The sequence below is a fragment of the Mobula birostris genome, chromosome 8, assembly GCF_030028105.1.
Source record: "Mobula birostris isolate sMobBir1 chromosome 8, sMobBir1.hap1, whole genome shotgun sequence".
NCBI lineage: Eukaryota > Metazoa > Chordata > Chondrichthyes > Myliobatiformes > Myliobatidae > Mobula > Mobula birostris.
In genome coordinates this window covers 124,065,064-124,080,564 of record NC_092377.1, presented here as the reverse complement: position 1 = coordinate 124,080,564, position 15,501 = coordinate 124,065,064, and the positions used below count along the sequence as shown (strand labels likewise).

At 45.0% G+C, this 15,501-nt stretch overlaps 1 protein-coding gene across 1 annotated transcript in view; it reads right to left on the bottom strand.

The window, feature by feature from the left end:
* Nucleotides 1-6: 6 nt before the first annotated feature.
* The window catches only part of cblc (Cbl proto-oncogene C, E3 ubiquitin protein ligase), a gene marked incomplete at its 3' end in the record, with an annotated part of 50,154 nt that continues 34,659 nt past the window's right edge, over nucleotides 7-15,501 (bottom strand). The window contains exons 5-6 of the mRNA XM_072267211.1: nucleotides 1,489-1,626; nucleotides 7-118 (exon numbers count right to left, since the gene is read on the bottom strand). Coding sequence (XP_072123312.1) covers nucleotides 7-118; nucleotides 1,489-1,626 — 250 coding nt within the window. The remainder of the gene's footprint in view (nucleotides 119-1,488; nucleotides 1,627-15,501) is intronic.

Here is a 15,501-nt window from a genome sequence, read left to right as displayed (position 1 = left end):
TCTTTGAGCCGCCCAGCCCCACGCCTGTACCTGCGACACCTGGATGCGATCCTGCTGGGAAGGCTGACAAAGGGCTGTCAGATCCGGATTGAAATCCCGTCCATCAGGGTATAAGTAACTGGTGGGAGGAGGAAAAGTCAAGGATCACTTTGTGTCCCTTGTTAGTAGAATATTGATGGCTTCAGTGTTGCACCCACCCAGTCAACAGTTTCCCACCCCCTTTTCTCAAATTCCCATCCCTCTGCCCCCGATTACAATCAACCTCACACATCCTTCCCCCCCAACAACCCATCCCACTAGCTCGACTCCAATACCAAGGTACATGGAGGGGCAGGCAGTGTTCAGGAATCTGCAGAAGGAGAATGGGCAAAGCAATGGCAGATATAATAGTGTCAGGAAATGTATGGTCATGCACTTAGCTAGAAGGAATAGAGGCAGACTATTCCAAATGAGGAGAAAATTCAGAAAGCAGATGTGCAAAGGGACTTGGCAATCCTCATGCAGGCCAAGTCGGTGGTAAGGAAGGCAATTGCGATGTTAGCATTCATTTCTAGGACTGGAATATAAAAGCAAGGATGTGAGGCTTTCCAAGGCATTCATCAGCCCACACAAATTGTGAGCACTTCTGGCCCCATATCTAAGAAAGGATGTGCTGGCATTGGAGAGGGTCAGGAGGTGGCTCACAAGAATGATTCTGGGAATTAAAGGTTTAAAGTATGAGGAGTGTTTGATGGCTCTGGGCCTGCACTCACCGGACAAGAATAATGCTGGAAATCAGAGCAATACACACCAATGCTGGAGGAAATCAGCGGGTCAGAAATCATCCATGGAGAAGTGTAAACCGTCGACGTTCTGGACCAAGTCATAATGAAGGGTGTTTACTCTTTTCCATAGATGCTGCCTGGCCTGTTGAGTTCCTCCAAGAGCATGTGTACTCACTGGAGTTTCGAAGAATGGTGGGTGGGGGAAGGGGTGGAACATGGCTTCTCATTGAAACTGTTCGAATATTGAAGAGTGCATGTGGAGAGGATGTTTTCCAGAGTGGGGGCATCCAGGACCAGAATGCACAGTCTTAGAATAGAGGGACATCCATTTATAATGAAGATGGGAAGGAATTTCTTTATCCAGAGGGTGGTGAATCTGTGGAATTTATTGTCTCAGAGGGCCATGGAGTCCAAACCATTGATTATATTTAAAACAGAGGTGTAAATATACCTCTTGATTAGCCAGACAATCAAAGGATATGGAGAGAATGCAGGAGAATGGGGTTGAGAGGGAAAATAAATCAGCCATAATGGAGTGGCAGAGAAGACTCGATGGGTCAAATGGCCAAATTCTTCCAACACTACACATGTCATAGTCTTATGGCGCCAGCACGCTGTTCTTTTCATGATTAGCGTCGTTCCCATTATCTTTGCTGACCTACCCTCACTCCCCTCTTTCCTCCCTCGCTTTCCAGTCCTCCCTCCTCCCACAGCCCACACTCACAATCCCTCACGAGCGCCCTCAGTCAGGGCATACGACAGTGGCTTGTTGTGGGGGATGGTCTGTAGAATAGTCCCATCGTCCGTCACGTATCCAATGGCCCACTGGCCCAGCTGCGTGCAGCTGAGACGGAAAATGTAACTGTGGGAGAGAGACAGTGAGAACGGGGTCAGTGAAGGGCAGAGAGGGACGAAGAGGTGGGGGGGCGGCTGGGTTTGTTGCTTAAAGAATGGCCCACTGACTATGGGAAAGGGACTGTGATGATGGAGGTTGTAATGTTTTGTAATGTCTGGATGTGTGAATGTTAGTTTAATTTTTGCTTTAAGCAAGACAAGTACGTATGACGAGGGGGCATAATGATGTCTGCGATTCACGTACTTTTACACATAGCCCATAATTAATTGTTTTAAAAAGCAAACTGAATCAATAATATATTAAGAAACATAGAAAACCTACAGCACAATACAGGCCCTTCAGACCACAAAGCTGTGCCGAACATGTCCTTACCTTAGGAATTGCCTAGGGTTACCCATAGCCCTCTATTTTTCTGAGCTCTATGTACCCTGTCCAGGAGTCTCTGAAAAGACCCTGTCATATCCACCTCCACCACCATCGCCGGCAGCCCATTCCACGCACTCAGCACTCTCTGTGTAAAAAACCTACCCCTGACATCTCCTCTGTACCTGCTTCCAAGCACCTTAAAACTGTGCCCTCTCATGCTAGCCATTTCAGCCCTGGGAAAAAGCCTCTGGCTATCCACATGATCAATGCCTCTCATCATCTTATACACCTCTATCAGGTCACCTCTCATCCTCCGTCACTGCAAGGAAAAAAGACCAAATTCATTCAATCTATTCTCATAAGGCATGCTCCCCAATCCAGGCAATATCCTTGTAAATCTCCTCTGTACCTCCTTCCTATAGTGAGGCGACCAGAACTGAGCACAGTACTCCAAGTGGGCTCTGACCAGGGTCCTATATAGCTGCAACATTACCTCTCAGCTCCTAAACTCAATCCCATGATTGATGAAGGCCAATGCACTGTACCCTTTCTTAACCACAGAGTCAACCAGCGCAGCAGCTTTGAGTGTCCTATGGACTCGGATCCCAAGTTCCCTCTGATCCTCCACACTGCCAAGAGTCTTACCATTAATACTATCATATTTGACCAACCAAAATGAACCACCTCACACTTTTTTGGGTTGAACTCCACCTGCCACTTCTCAGCCCAGTTTGCATCCTATCAATGTCCCACCGGATTCTTAATTCAGTGGTTTGTAAGTTGGTGGAACTTATCTGGGTTGAACTCCACACTGTCCACAACACCCCCAACCTTGGTGTCATCAGAAAATTTACTAACCTATCCCTCCACTTCCTCATCCAGGTCATTTATAAAAATCCACGAAGAGTAGGGGTCCCAGAACAGATCCCTGAGGCACACCACTGGTGACCGACCTCCATGCAGAATATGACCCATCTACAACCACACTTTGCCTTCTGTGGGCAAGCCAGTTCTGGATCTACAAAGCAATGTCCCCTTGGATCCCATGCCTCCTTACTTTCTCAATAAGCCTCACATGGGGCACCTTATCAAATGCCTTGCTGAAATCCATATACACCACATCTACTGCTCTACCTTCATCAATGTGTTTAGTCACATTCTCAAAAAAATTCAACCAGGCTCATAAGGCCTACTTGCCCTTGACAAAGCCATGCTGACTATTCCCAATCATATTATGCCTCTCCAAATGTTCATAAATCCTGCCTCTCAGGATCTTCTCCATCAACTTACAAACCACTGAACTAAGACTCGCTGGTCTATAATTTCTGGGGCTATCTCTACTCCCTCTCTTAAGTAATGCTACAACATCCGCAACTCTCCAGTCCTCTGGAACCTATCCTGTCCCCATTGATGATGCAAAGATCAGACATGTCAAGTCAAAGGCTCAGCAATCTCTTCTCTCACCTCCCACAGTAACCTGGGGTACATCTTGTCCAGTTCCAGTGACTTTTCCAACTCGGTGCTTTCCAAAAGCTCCAGCACATCCTCTTTCTTAATATCTACATACTCAAGCTTTTCAGTCAGCTGTAAGTCATCCCTACAATTGCCAAGATCCTTTTCTGAAGTGAATACTGAAGCAAAGCATTCATTAAGTACCTCAGCTATCTCCTCCGTTTCCATACACACTTTTCCACTGTCACACTTGGTTGATCCCATTCTCTCACGTCTTATCCTCTTTCTCTTCACATACTTGTGGAATACTTTGGGATTTTCCTTAATCCTGCTCACCAAGGCCTTCTCATGGTCCCGTCCGGCTCTCCTAATTTCTTTCTTAAGCTCCTTCCTACTTGCCTTAATAGTCTTCTAGATCTCTATCATTATCTAGTTTTTTGAACCTTTTGTAAGCTCTTCTTTCTTCTTGACTAGATTTACAACAGCCTTTGGTCACCATGGTTCCTGGATGCTTCCATCCTTTCCCTGTCTCATTGGAATGTACCTATGCAGAACTCCACGCAAATATCCCCTGAACATTTGCCACATTTCTTACATACATTTCCCTGAAAACATCTGTTCCCAATTTATGCTTCTAAATTCCTGCCTGATAGCCTCATATTTCCCCTTACTGCAATTAAACATTTCTCTAACTTGTCTTTTCCTATCCCTCTCCAATACTATGGTAAAGGAGATAGAATTGTGATCACTATCTCCAAAATGGTCTCTCACTGAGCGATCTGACACCTGACCAGGTTCATTTCCCAATATCAGATTAAGTACAGCCTCTCCTCTTGTAGGCTTATCTACATATTGTGTCAAGAAACCCTCTTGAACACACCTAACAAACTCTACCCCTACTAAACCCTTCGCTCTAGGGACAGGCCAATCGATATTTGGGAAATTAAAATCTCCCGTCACAACCCTGTTATTATTACACCTTTCCAGAATCTGTCTCCCTATCTGCTCCTTGATGTCCCTGTTACTATTGAGTGGTCTATTAAAAACACCGAGTAGAGTTATTGACCACTTCCTGTTCCTAACATACACCCACAGAGACTCACTAAACAATCCCGCCATGCTTTCCTCCTTTTCTGCAGCCATAACACTATCTCTGATCAACAGTGCCATGCTCCCACCTCTTTTGCTCCCCCCCCCACCATCTTTTCTGAAACATCTAAAGTCTGGCACTCAAAGTAATTATTCCTGCCCCTGAGCAGTCCAAGTCTTTGTAATGGCCACAACATCATAGCTCCAAGTACTGATCCACACTCTAAGCTCATCTGCTTTGTTCATAATACTCAAATATTACAATATTTAAGTATTGTAATACTTACAATATTTACATTACTGAAATATTAAATATACGACACTCCTCCCTGCTTAGCTATAAACTCCAATTCTGATTTGATGGAGAATGGACGTGAAAGCACAGAGGAACATCTGGAGAAATTTCTGAAACGCCTGTACACTGCTGTTGTTACTGTGTGGTCAGGAATCTTTCGGAGGGGAGGCCTCAAAATCCCCGGCCTTGCCTGCTTTTGGCGACCGAGAAGGAGGTCGAATCATTCGGACAGAGATGGCACTCAGTACTCATTGTCGGACAGCTGATCAGAGCTCTAAGTTTTCGGATGACTCAGAGTCGGATTGTGGTCAGCATGGCAGGGAGATTTTTTGCTCCCTTCTCCCTTCTGCGTGAGATGTGGGACATTTGAGAAACTTTGAACTTTACTGTGCTCACGGACTTCTTCATCAAGTTATGGTATTGTTACACTGTTTGTAACTATATGTTATAATTAAGTGGTTTTGTCAGTTTTTCCAGTCTTGGTTTGTCCTGTGTTTTGTGGTATCACACTGGAGGAAATAATGTATCATTTCTTAATGACAATAAAAGAAGACTACTTGTCTTCATAATCATAATAGAGAATCTATCTCAACTATATACACAGTGTAGTATACAATATAGACATCCACAGCATAGCAAATTTTAAATTGTCCTGTTGGGGCCTAAAGGTTTAATTGCTTGCAGACTTCCTTACTCTTGTGGAATAGCATCTTTCCTGTCAAGGGTGTCACTCTGAGACTTGTGGATGTGAAACTATTCTACATCCTGGAGCCTCATCTATGATGCCTGCAGGAATTGACTCTGGGACTGCAGAAGTGGTTCTAGCAGCTCTAGATACCTTTCTTCTCTAACAATTGACTCTGTTCTTCTCAGCTGATCTATGTGCCGTCTCCAGATGACACGAAAGGCAATCTCTACTGTGTAGGAGAGTGGCCATGTTCTGTCCTTAATCCTCCTGAGTACCCACCTGATCAGCTTTTTTTCTCCCTCACCAAGATTGCTTGTCCAGGAGTGAAACACTGAACCTCTGTGTTTAAGGAACCCTCAATTTGTCTCTGCTGTTTGTCCTGCATACTCCTCCTGAGACAGGGTTTGAGGAGATCCAAGCATAAACCCAAGGGACAACCCAGGAACAGCATAGCTGGTGAGTTGTTGGATGCCCATTATTCTGCATTGTGATGTGCAATGAGTAACTTGGCGATCTTCTGATTCAGTGCCAGTGTGTTGCTTGCATTGCATTCTTTAGACTCTAGACAAAGCTTTCTGCAAGCTATTTGTAGTTGAGTGGTATGGTACAGATGTAATTTTAGATTATGAAGATACGCAGTCCTCTTTTATTGTCATTTAGTAATGCATGAATTAAGAAATGATACAATATTTTCTCTGGTGTGATATCACAAAATACAGGACAGATCAAGACTGAAAAAAACTAACAAAACCACATAGTTATAACATATAGTTACAACAGTGCAACAATACCATAACTTAAAGGGTTGACGGTGGATATGCAATGGCAAGCATTTAAAGATCGCATGGATGAACTACAACAATTGTTCATCCCACTTTGGCAAAAGAATAAATCAAGGAAGGTAGTGCACCCGTGGCTGACAAGGGAAATTAGGGATAGTATCAATTCCAAAGAAGTAGTATACAAATTAGCCAGAAAAAGTGGCTCACCTGAGGACTGGGAGAAATTCAGAGTTCAGCAGAGGAGGACAAAGGGCTTAATTAGGAAGGGGAAAAAAGATTATGAGAGAAAACTGGCAGGGAACATAAAAACTTACTGTAAAAGCTTTTATAGATATGTGAAAAGAAAAAGATTGGTTAAGGCAAATGTAGGTCCCCTACAGACAGAAACAGGTGATATTGATTATGGGGAGCAAGGACAAGGCAGACCAATTGAATAACTACTTTGGTTCTGTCTTCACTAAGGAGGACATAAATAATCTTCCAGAAATAGTAGGAGACAGAGGGTCCAGTGAGATGGAGGAACTGAGGGAAATACATGTTAGTAGGGAAGTGGTGTTAGGTAAATTGAAGGGATTAAAGGCGGATAAATCCCCAGGGCCAGATGGTCTGCATCTCAGAGTGCTTAAGGAAGTAGCCCAAGAAATAGTGGATGCATTAGTGATAATTTTTCAAAACTCTTTAGATTCTGGACTAGTTCCTAAGGATTGGAGGGTGGCTAATGTAACCCCACCTTTTAAAAAAGGAGGGAGAGAGAAACCAGGGAATTATAGACCGGTTAGCCTAACATCGGTGGTGGGGAAACTGCTAGAGTCAGTTATCAAAGATGTGATAACAGCACATTTGGAAAGCAGTGAAATCATCGGACAAAGTCAGCATGGATTTGTGAAAGGAAAATGTCTGACGAATCTCATAGAATTTTTTGAGGATGTAACTAGTAGAGTGGATAGGGGAGAACCAGTGGATGTGGTATATTTGGATTTTCAAAAGGCTTTTGACAAGGTCCCACACAGGAAATTAGTGTGCAAACTTAAAGCACACGGTATTGGGGGTAAGGTATTGATGTGGATAAAGAATTGGTTGGCAGACAGGAAGAGTAGGAATAAACAGGACCTTTTCAGAATGGCAGGCAGTGACTAGTGGGGTACCGCAAGGCTCAGTGTTGGGACCCCAGTTGCTTACAATATATATTAATGACTTGGATGAGGGAATTAAATGCAGCATCTCCAAGTTTGCGGATGACACGAAGCTAGGCGGCAGTGTTAGCTGTGAGGAGGATGCTAAGAGGATGCAGGGTGACTTGGATAGGTTAGGTGAGTGGGCAAATTCATGGCAGATGCAATTTAATGTGGGTAAATATGAAGTTATCCACTTTGGTGGCAAAAACAGGAAAACAGATTATTATCTGAATGGTGGCCGATTAGGAAAAGGGGAGGTGCAACGAGACCTGGGTGTCATTATACACCAGTCATTGAAAGTGGGCATGCAGGTACAGCAGGCTGTGGAAAAAGTGAATGGTATGCTAGCATTTATAGCAAGAGGATTCGAGTACAGGAGCAGGGAGGTACTACTGCAGTTGTGCAAGGCCTTGGTGAGACCACACCTGGAGTATTGTGTGCAGTTTTGGTCCCCTAATCTGAGGAAAGACATCCTTGCCATCGAGGGAGTACAAAGAAGGTTCCTGGGATTGATTCCTGGGATGGCAGGACTTTCATATGATGAAAGACTGGATGAACTAGGCTTATACTTGTTGGAATTTAGAAGATTGAGGGGGGATCTTATTGAAACGTATAAAATCCTAAAGGGATTGGACAGGCTAGATGCAGGAAGATTGTTCCTGATGTTGGGGAAGTCCAGAATGAGGGGTCACAGTTTGAGGATAAAGGGGAAGCCTTTTGGGACCAAGATTAGGAAAAACTTCTTCACACAGACAGTGGTGAATCTGTGGAATTCTCTGCCACAGGAAACAGTTGAGGCCAGTTCATTGGCTATATTTAAGAGGGAGTTAGATATGGCCCTTGTGGCTAAAGGGATCGGGGGTATGGAGGAAAGGCTGGTACAGGGTTCTGAGTTGGATGATCAGCCATGATCATACTGAATGGCGGTGCAGGCTCGAAGGGCCGAATATCTGCACCTATTTTCTATGTTTTCTATGTTTGATGAAGAAGTGCATGAGTACAGTAACAGTTCAAAGTCTCTCCAATGTCCCACATCTCACGCAGACAGGAGAAGGAAGAAAAACTCTCCCTGCCATACTCTACCACGGTCTGACTGAGTCATCCGAAAACTTCGAGCTCTGATCAGCTCTCCAACAAAGAGTACGGAGCGCCATCTCTATCTGAATGATTCGACCTCCATCTTGGTCGCCAACAGCTGGCAAGGCCGGGGATTTTGAGGCCTTCCCTCCAAAAGATTCCCAACCGCGCAGTAACGACAGCAGCAAACGAGCATTTCAGAATTTTCTCCAGATGTTCCTCTGTGCTTTCACGTCCATCTCCATCAAATCAGAATTGTTCACGGCCCCTATTTAACAAATCCGAATCATTTTTTACCGGAGGGCTGCACACGCGCGGCGCGCTGCTTCTCTCTCCTCCCGCCAATTTTAGGCCCCTATAATATGTCTTATTCCATAATTTTTAGTAATTAATGAAACAGTTTCCCCACAAACTATGGCCCATTGTCACTGACTAAGTGTTCTGGAACATTAGTTCTTTCGAAGATGATTCTCAACATATCTCTATCTGCGAGGCTCTAGTGGAGGCTGTTGGAAACACTTATGGCCACTTTTTAGCTGCAATAAATTTGTGCCCATGAATAGTCCAGCAAAATCCACATGAATCCTCTGCCAGGGATGGAGATACACTGCTCTTGGCATCTTCAGGACATGTTGCCATCCTGAACAGCGCATGGCAAGCTGCTCGATCTTCTGATCTATCCCAGGCCACCAGACAATTTGTCAACCCAAGGCCTTCAGTTTTACCCTGCGTGTAGCATGTAGCTCTTCCAACACTTTAGCTGTCAGCTTGGATGATGCAACAATTCTCAATCCCCACATATGGCAACCTCCATCAACGGCGAGTTCATCCCAGCATTGTTGAAAATGGGGAACTGGGATTTTTGCTGAGACAGTGAGGGGTATTTTCTGCTTTCCTTTTGGATCACCTCTGCTGTAATAGGGAGACTTCCAATATACATCAGGGAAAATATGTCCTCATTGGTAAATTTTTCCAATATTTCCTTTTTGAAGGGTAATCAGGACAATCCATCGGCATTTCCATGATTATACATCCTCTTGAATCCAATTTTGTAATTGTGTCCTCCAAAAAACACAGACCATCTCTGCATTCATGCTGTTGCTGTTTGTGGAACCACTGGACACTAGTGGTTGATGATCAGTAATGAGGGTAAACTCTCTCCCATTCAAGTACTGCTGAAACGTTTTACACACCCAAAACAGGCTCAAGGCTTCTTTGTCAATCTGTGGGTATTTTTCTCTGCAGCAGTGAGGGAATATGAGGCAAAGGCAAAGGGCGTTCATTTCCACTATTTATAAGGTGACATGACTGCACCTATACCATAAAGCGAGGCACCATAAAACGAGGCACCATAAAGTGAGGCATCACAAGCAAGCGTCACTGGACAATGTGGATTATAATGTGTGAGTACAGTGTCTGTCATCACCATTCCCTTCCCCTTTTGGGAAGCCACCTCACACTGCTTTGTGCATTGCCATTTCTTCTTGATCTGTTGTAATGAATTCAAGGGGTGGAGCACAGTAGCCAGGTTTACCAGGAGTCAGTTAGAGTAATTGACAAATCCTAAAGTGGACCACAACTGTGACACACCCACTGGCCTTGGGGTATCCACCTCTGCTTGAATTTCCTCAACACACTGTTGCAAAATTTGTGCCTCAATAGTGTGACGACAGTAACTAATGCTTAGTTTAAAGAATTCGCACTTATTGCATCATGCTGTGTGCCCATAATCTTCTAATCTTTTTAAAACAGCCTTGAGATTCTGAAGATGTCCCTTGTCATCCTCACTGGTTAAAGTTATGCCACCCAGGCAACACCGAGTGCCTGGACAGCCTTGCAATACTTGGTTCATAGTTTTCTACCAGAGTGCGGGTGCAGGTGCTGCCTATTTTTGTGATAAAGCCTTTTGTGAGTACTTATGATGAGAAGCAGTTTGGACTCTTCTTTCATCTTTATCTATAGGTAGACCTCAGCTATATCAACTTTGCTAACTGTTTTCCTCCGGAAAGGGTTTGCAAAGATAATCCTCTATCATGGGGAGAGAGTATTGATCTACTTTCATTACTGGGTTGATGGTGGCCTTAAAATCACCACAGAACCTGACAGACCAATTCTTCTTGGCTACTGAGACCTTTGAAATTGCCCATGGGATCCATTCAATCTTGAAAAGAACTCCTTTGGTCTTCAAGAGATCTAACTCACTGGATACTTTATCCTGAATTATAAAAGGAACTGGATGGGCTTTACAAAACTTGGGTGCGGCATGTTCATTTAACACAGTTTTATCCTCGATATATTTGAGTTTTCCAATGTCATCCTCCAATAATGCTGTGGCATCATCCAGTACCTTTCTTCATTCACCTTCAGTTGACTCTTTTGCAGGGAATGTGGTATGCCAATGGTGGATGGTTCTCTTATCAAGTTGAAGTTGTCTCAGCCAATCACATCCCCACAATGCTGACCCCCCTGTTTTTAAACCACATGCAAGCCTAATGTGGCTTGTTGGTTGTTGTCTTTCACTGTTACCAATGTCATTCCCACACAAGTTATCTTTTCTCCAGTTTAAGTTCTTAATTGGATATTTGTAGGCTATAGTTTAGTATCTTTGAAATGCTGTTCATATTTATTTTGTGGAATGACTGAAACAGCTGATCCAGTGTCCAATTCTATTTTAATTAATTTGCTGTTCACTTCTGGCGTAAGCCATGGTGCTTATCTACTGTTAGCTTTCTCACTGTAGATCTGCAGGCTATCTGGTCCTATGTCACCCTCACCATTATCAGATGTTTCAACAACAGCATGCAGGTTAGTGCTCTTTTAGACTGAAACTTGACTTTTTATCATTTTTCTCTTCCTTTATTTTTGCATGCTTTTTGTACATGTCCAACTTTGTTGCACTTTCTGCAAGTTTCACCTTTAAACCTTCATTGGTTTGGTGTTTATGAGACCCTGCCACAACTGTAACACAATTTTTTTGGCCAGGCAGGTTTCTGCTTAGATGCTGCAATTTCGTTTATGCTCACTTTCATTCCTGTCTGCTGTTTCCATTGATACAGCTATTTCAATTGTTCTTATAAATGTAAACTGGCCTTCAGTTGGGAGACATTTTCTTGTAAGATTCCACAAACTAAATGATCTCTCAGTGCATCATAAAGCCCACTAATGAACTGACAATGCTCAGACAATCTCCTCAATTCAGCTACATGTGCTGAAATGGACACCCCTTCCTTTTGATTCCGCTTTTGAAACTAAAAGCGTTCTGCAATGAATAATGGTTTTGGTTCCAAATATTCCTGCATTACTTTCACAAAATCAGCAAAGCCTGGTTTGGTTGGAGTACTCAAACTTCAAAGCAAACACAACACACTCAGCAAAATTGGCACTTGCTTCACATTGGTTATTTAATTTAATTCAAAAAACAGTTTAAGTCACTGAGTATACATATTCCAGTTATCTCTTGCACAATCGAACTTGTCTACCATTCTGATGTAGCCATCCATTTCTGTTCATTTTTTTGTAAGTTTATGATTAACTATCACCCGAAACTCACAATGTCAGTACCCCCAGTTGAACTTTGTCTTTAGTGTGTTTTCTCCTTGATGTTAGTCTGTGGTTTTGTATTGCCATGTGCTCTTGTTTACATGCCCCATGTGCTCCTGTCCCCACTCCTGCTCTCTATGACCTGCCTCTCTGTTTATTGCTCAGTGTATTTTAGTCCTGTTTTTTCACCTGCTTGTTGCTAAGTTGTGTCAATGAGTTTTCCATGGCCTTCGCAGCATTTGTACCTGAACCCTGTCCATCTGAATATCGACTCTGCCTGTTTCCCAATTCTGGTTTTTGGATTTCTCTGGATGTTTTGATCTCTGCCTGAACTTTGATGCTGACTTTATTTGCACCTTGGGATTTGTTATTCAATTAATATCACTGTGTGCACAGTACTGGGTCTGCGATTGGATCCCTACTCCAGTGCCCTGACAGTACAATCTGGCCAGAATGGATCCAGCAGACCCCGGTCGTCTGAGAGATGTCCTGGAACAACAGGGAGTGATGCTGGGGAGACACCAGAACCAACTGGACTATGTGCTCAGGGCAGTGGAGTTGCTTTCTGCCAATATAGCCGATCTTGTGGCCCAGACTCTGTCACTCCAGCTGTCCCAGAGCACCCATCAACATTCTGCGACCGCATCTTCTGCCCCGCCCTCTGCGTTATCGCTCACTTCTCCTGTCCAAGAGCCCCGTCTGTCTCCTCCAGAAAAGTACTCAGGTGAGCTCGGTTCCTACCACTCTTTTCTTTCCCAGTGCACACTCATTTTTGAATTACAGCCAACAGCATTTCCAACTGATTGATCCAAGATAGCCTACATCATCACCCAACTGCCCGGTCGGGTGAGAGAATGTGGAATAGCCGTCTGGGAGGCAGGCTGCCCTTTCTGCAGTAGTTTTCAGTTACTTTCTGAGGAGCTGCTGCTCCAAACATGGGAGAGAGGCTGCCCGTGAAATGCTGCACTTGCACCAGGGGTGCCGGTCTGTGTTAGATTACGCCATAGAGTTCCACACCCTAGCCACCTCCAGCAGCTGGAACTCGGAGGCACAGTACAACATCTTCCTGAACAGCCTCTCCAAAGATATCAAAGTTGAGCTGATCACCCAGGACCTTCCTGCCACCTTTGAAGCCCTGGTGGATTTGGCCATCTGTATTGATGTTCACCTTCAGCAGTGCCACAGAGGGAGGAGTTCCAGAGGGTCCTTGGGGGCACTGGATGAGTTCCAAGCTCCTCATCAGTGTACATTGCCCTGTCGTTTGCTCCATTTACATCTCCCATTGCAGAGTCCGAAGCTATGAAGGTTGACTGTACCCACCTGACGCCGACTGAAGACAAAGGAGAATCAGCACCTGTTCCTGTACTGTGGCCAACCAGACCACTTCATTTCTAGCTGCCCAGTAAAAGCCAAGTGCTCATAAGTAGGACAAGGACTACTGGTGAGCATGACCCCTGTTTGACCCTCCTCAACACCACTCACTTGTCTGCTTCTCTGGAGTGGGGCGTCCAACGGCGAGCAGTCTCAGTCTTGGTTGATTCCGGTGCGAGGGAGTGTTTTATCGATTCCAGCTTGGCTGCCCAGTAGGGATTACCCACGTCTGCTCTCCAATCACCATCGGTGGCCAATGCCTTGACGGTCAGAGACTGACTAACATCACCCATGTCACGGCCCCAGTGAGTCTCAGTTTATCCAGAAACCACCATGAACAGTTAACCCTTTATGTTATTGACTGTCCTCAAGCTCCCATTGTCCTGGGCCATCCCTGGTTAGTTAAACACAACCCCCACACTGACTGGCTCAGTTGTAAGATTGCAGTCTGGAGCCCATTCTGTCACTCCCACTGCCTCTACCATGCTCATCTCCCCCCAAGGAATATCCGGACCTTAGTGCCATCCCTCCTGAATACATGAACCTCAAGGCTGTGTTCAGCAAGTCTCGGGCCACTTCCCTGCTGCCTCATCGTCCATATGATTGTGCCATTGACCTCTTGCCTAGCACATCTCCCCCAAGGGGCCACCTGCTATTCCCTGTCCATAGCTGAAACAGAAGCCATGAGTAAGTACATTCAAGAATCTCTGGCTGCAGGCATCATCTGGCTGTCTTCCTCTTCTGCTGGTGCCGGTATTTTCTTTGTTGAAAAGAAGGATGATTCCTTGCATCCATGCATTGATTACCGGGGACTGAATAAAGTCACTGTTAAGAACCGTTACCCTCTTCCGCTCATGACCTCAGCATTTGAACTACTGCAAGGAGCCACAGTTTGAACCAAGCTTGATCTCCCTAATGCCTACCGTCTTGTCCGCATCTGCGAAGGGGACGAGTGGAAGACGGACTTCGACACTGCCTCAGGCCGTCATGACATTCGGTCTCACTAATGTCCCTGCTGTCTTCCAAGCCTTGGTAAATGATGTTCCCAGGGACATGCTGAACCAATTTGTTTTTGTATATCTCAATGACATTTTGATTTTTTTCTAAGTCCCTTGCTGAACATACTGGTCACGTTCGCAGAGTTCTCCAGTGCCTTCTGGAGAACCAGCTCTTTGTGAAGGCTGAAAAATGTGAGTTTCATCGCAATACCTTCTCCTTCCTGGGTTATGTAATTTAAGGCAGTTCCGTTCACATGGACCAACAGAAGGTCAAGGCAGTGGTCGAATGGCCCCAATGCTCGACCTGTTGGGAGTTGCAACGCTTCTTGTGCTTTGCTAACTTCTATCACTGCTTCATCAGAAATTACAGTACACTGGCTGCACCATTCACTGCTTTTACCTCATCTGCTCTTAGATTCTCCTGGTCCCCTGCTGCTGAAAAAGCATTCTCTGACCTGAAGGAAAGTTTCAGCTTCCCCCACATCCTGATTCAACCAGTTCGTTGTGGAGGTGGATGTGTTTGACATTGGCGTAGGAGCTGATCTCTCTCAGTGCTCGGCCAAGGATGAGAAGGTACACCCCGCGCCATCTTCTCTCACCGCCGCACTCCCACGGAGCAGAATTATGATGTCAGAAACCGGGAGCTGCTGGCTGTGAGGCTAGCTCTGGAGGAGTGGAGACATTGGCTGGAGGGAGCCAAGGTGCCATTTTTAGTCTGGACTGATCACAAGAGTCTGGAATATATCCATACTGCCAAACGTCTCAACTCCCATCAAGTTCATTGGTCCTTGTTTTTCTCAAGATTCAATTTTACTCTGTCCTTCCACCCCAGTTCCAAGAATGGAAAACCTGATGCCCAGTCCTGAGATTTCCCTCCTCTAAGACCTCTGAGGTCCCCGATGACATCCTCCCTGCTCACTGTCTCATGGGTGCAGCGCAATGGAACATTGAATCCATCGTGCAAGCTGCTCAACAGAGTGAGGCAGCCCCTAGTCAATGCCCTGTGTTTATGTTCTCAGCTGTCCGCTCACAGGTATTGCAGTGGGGT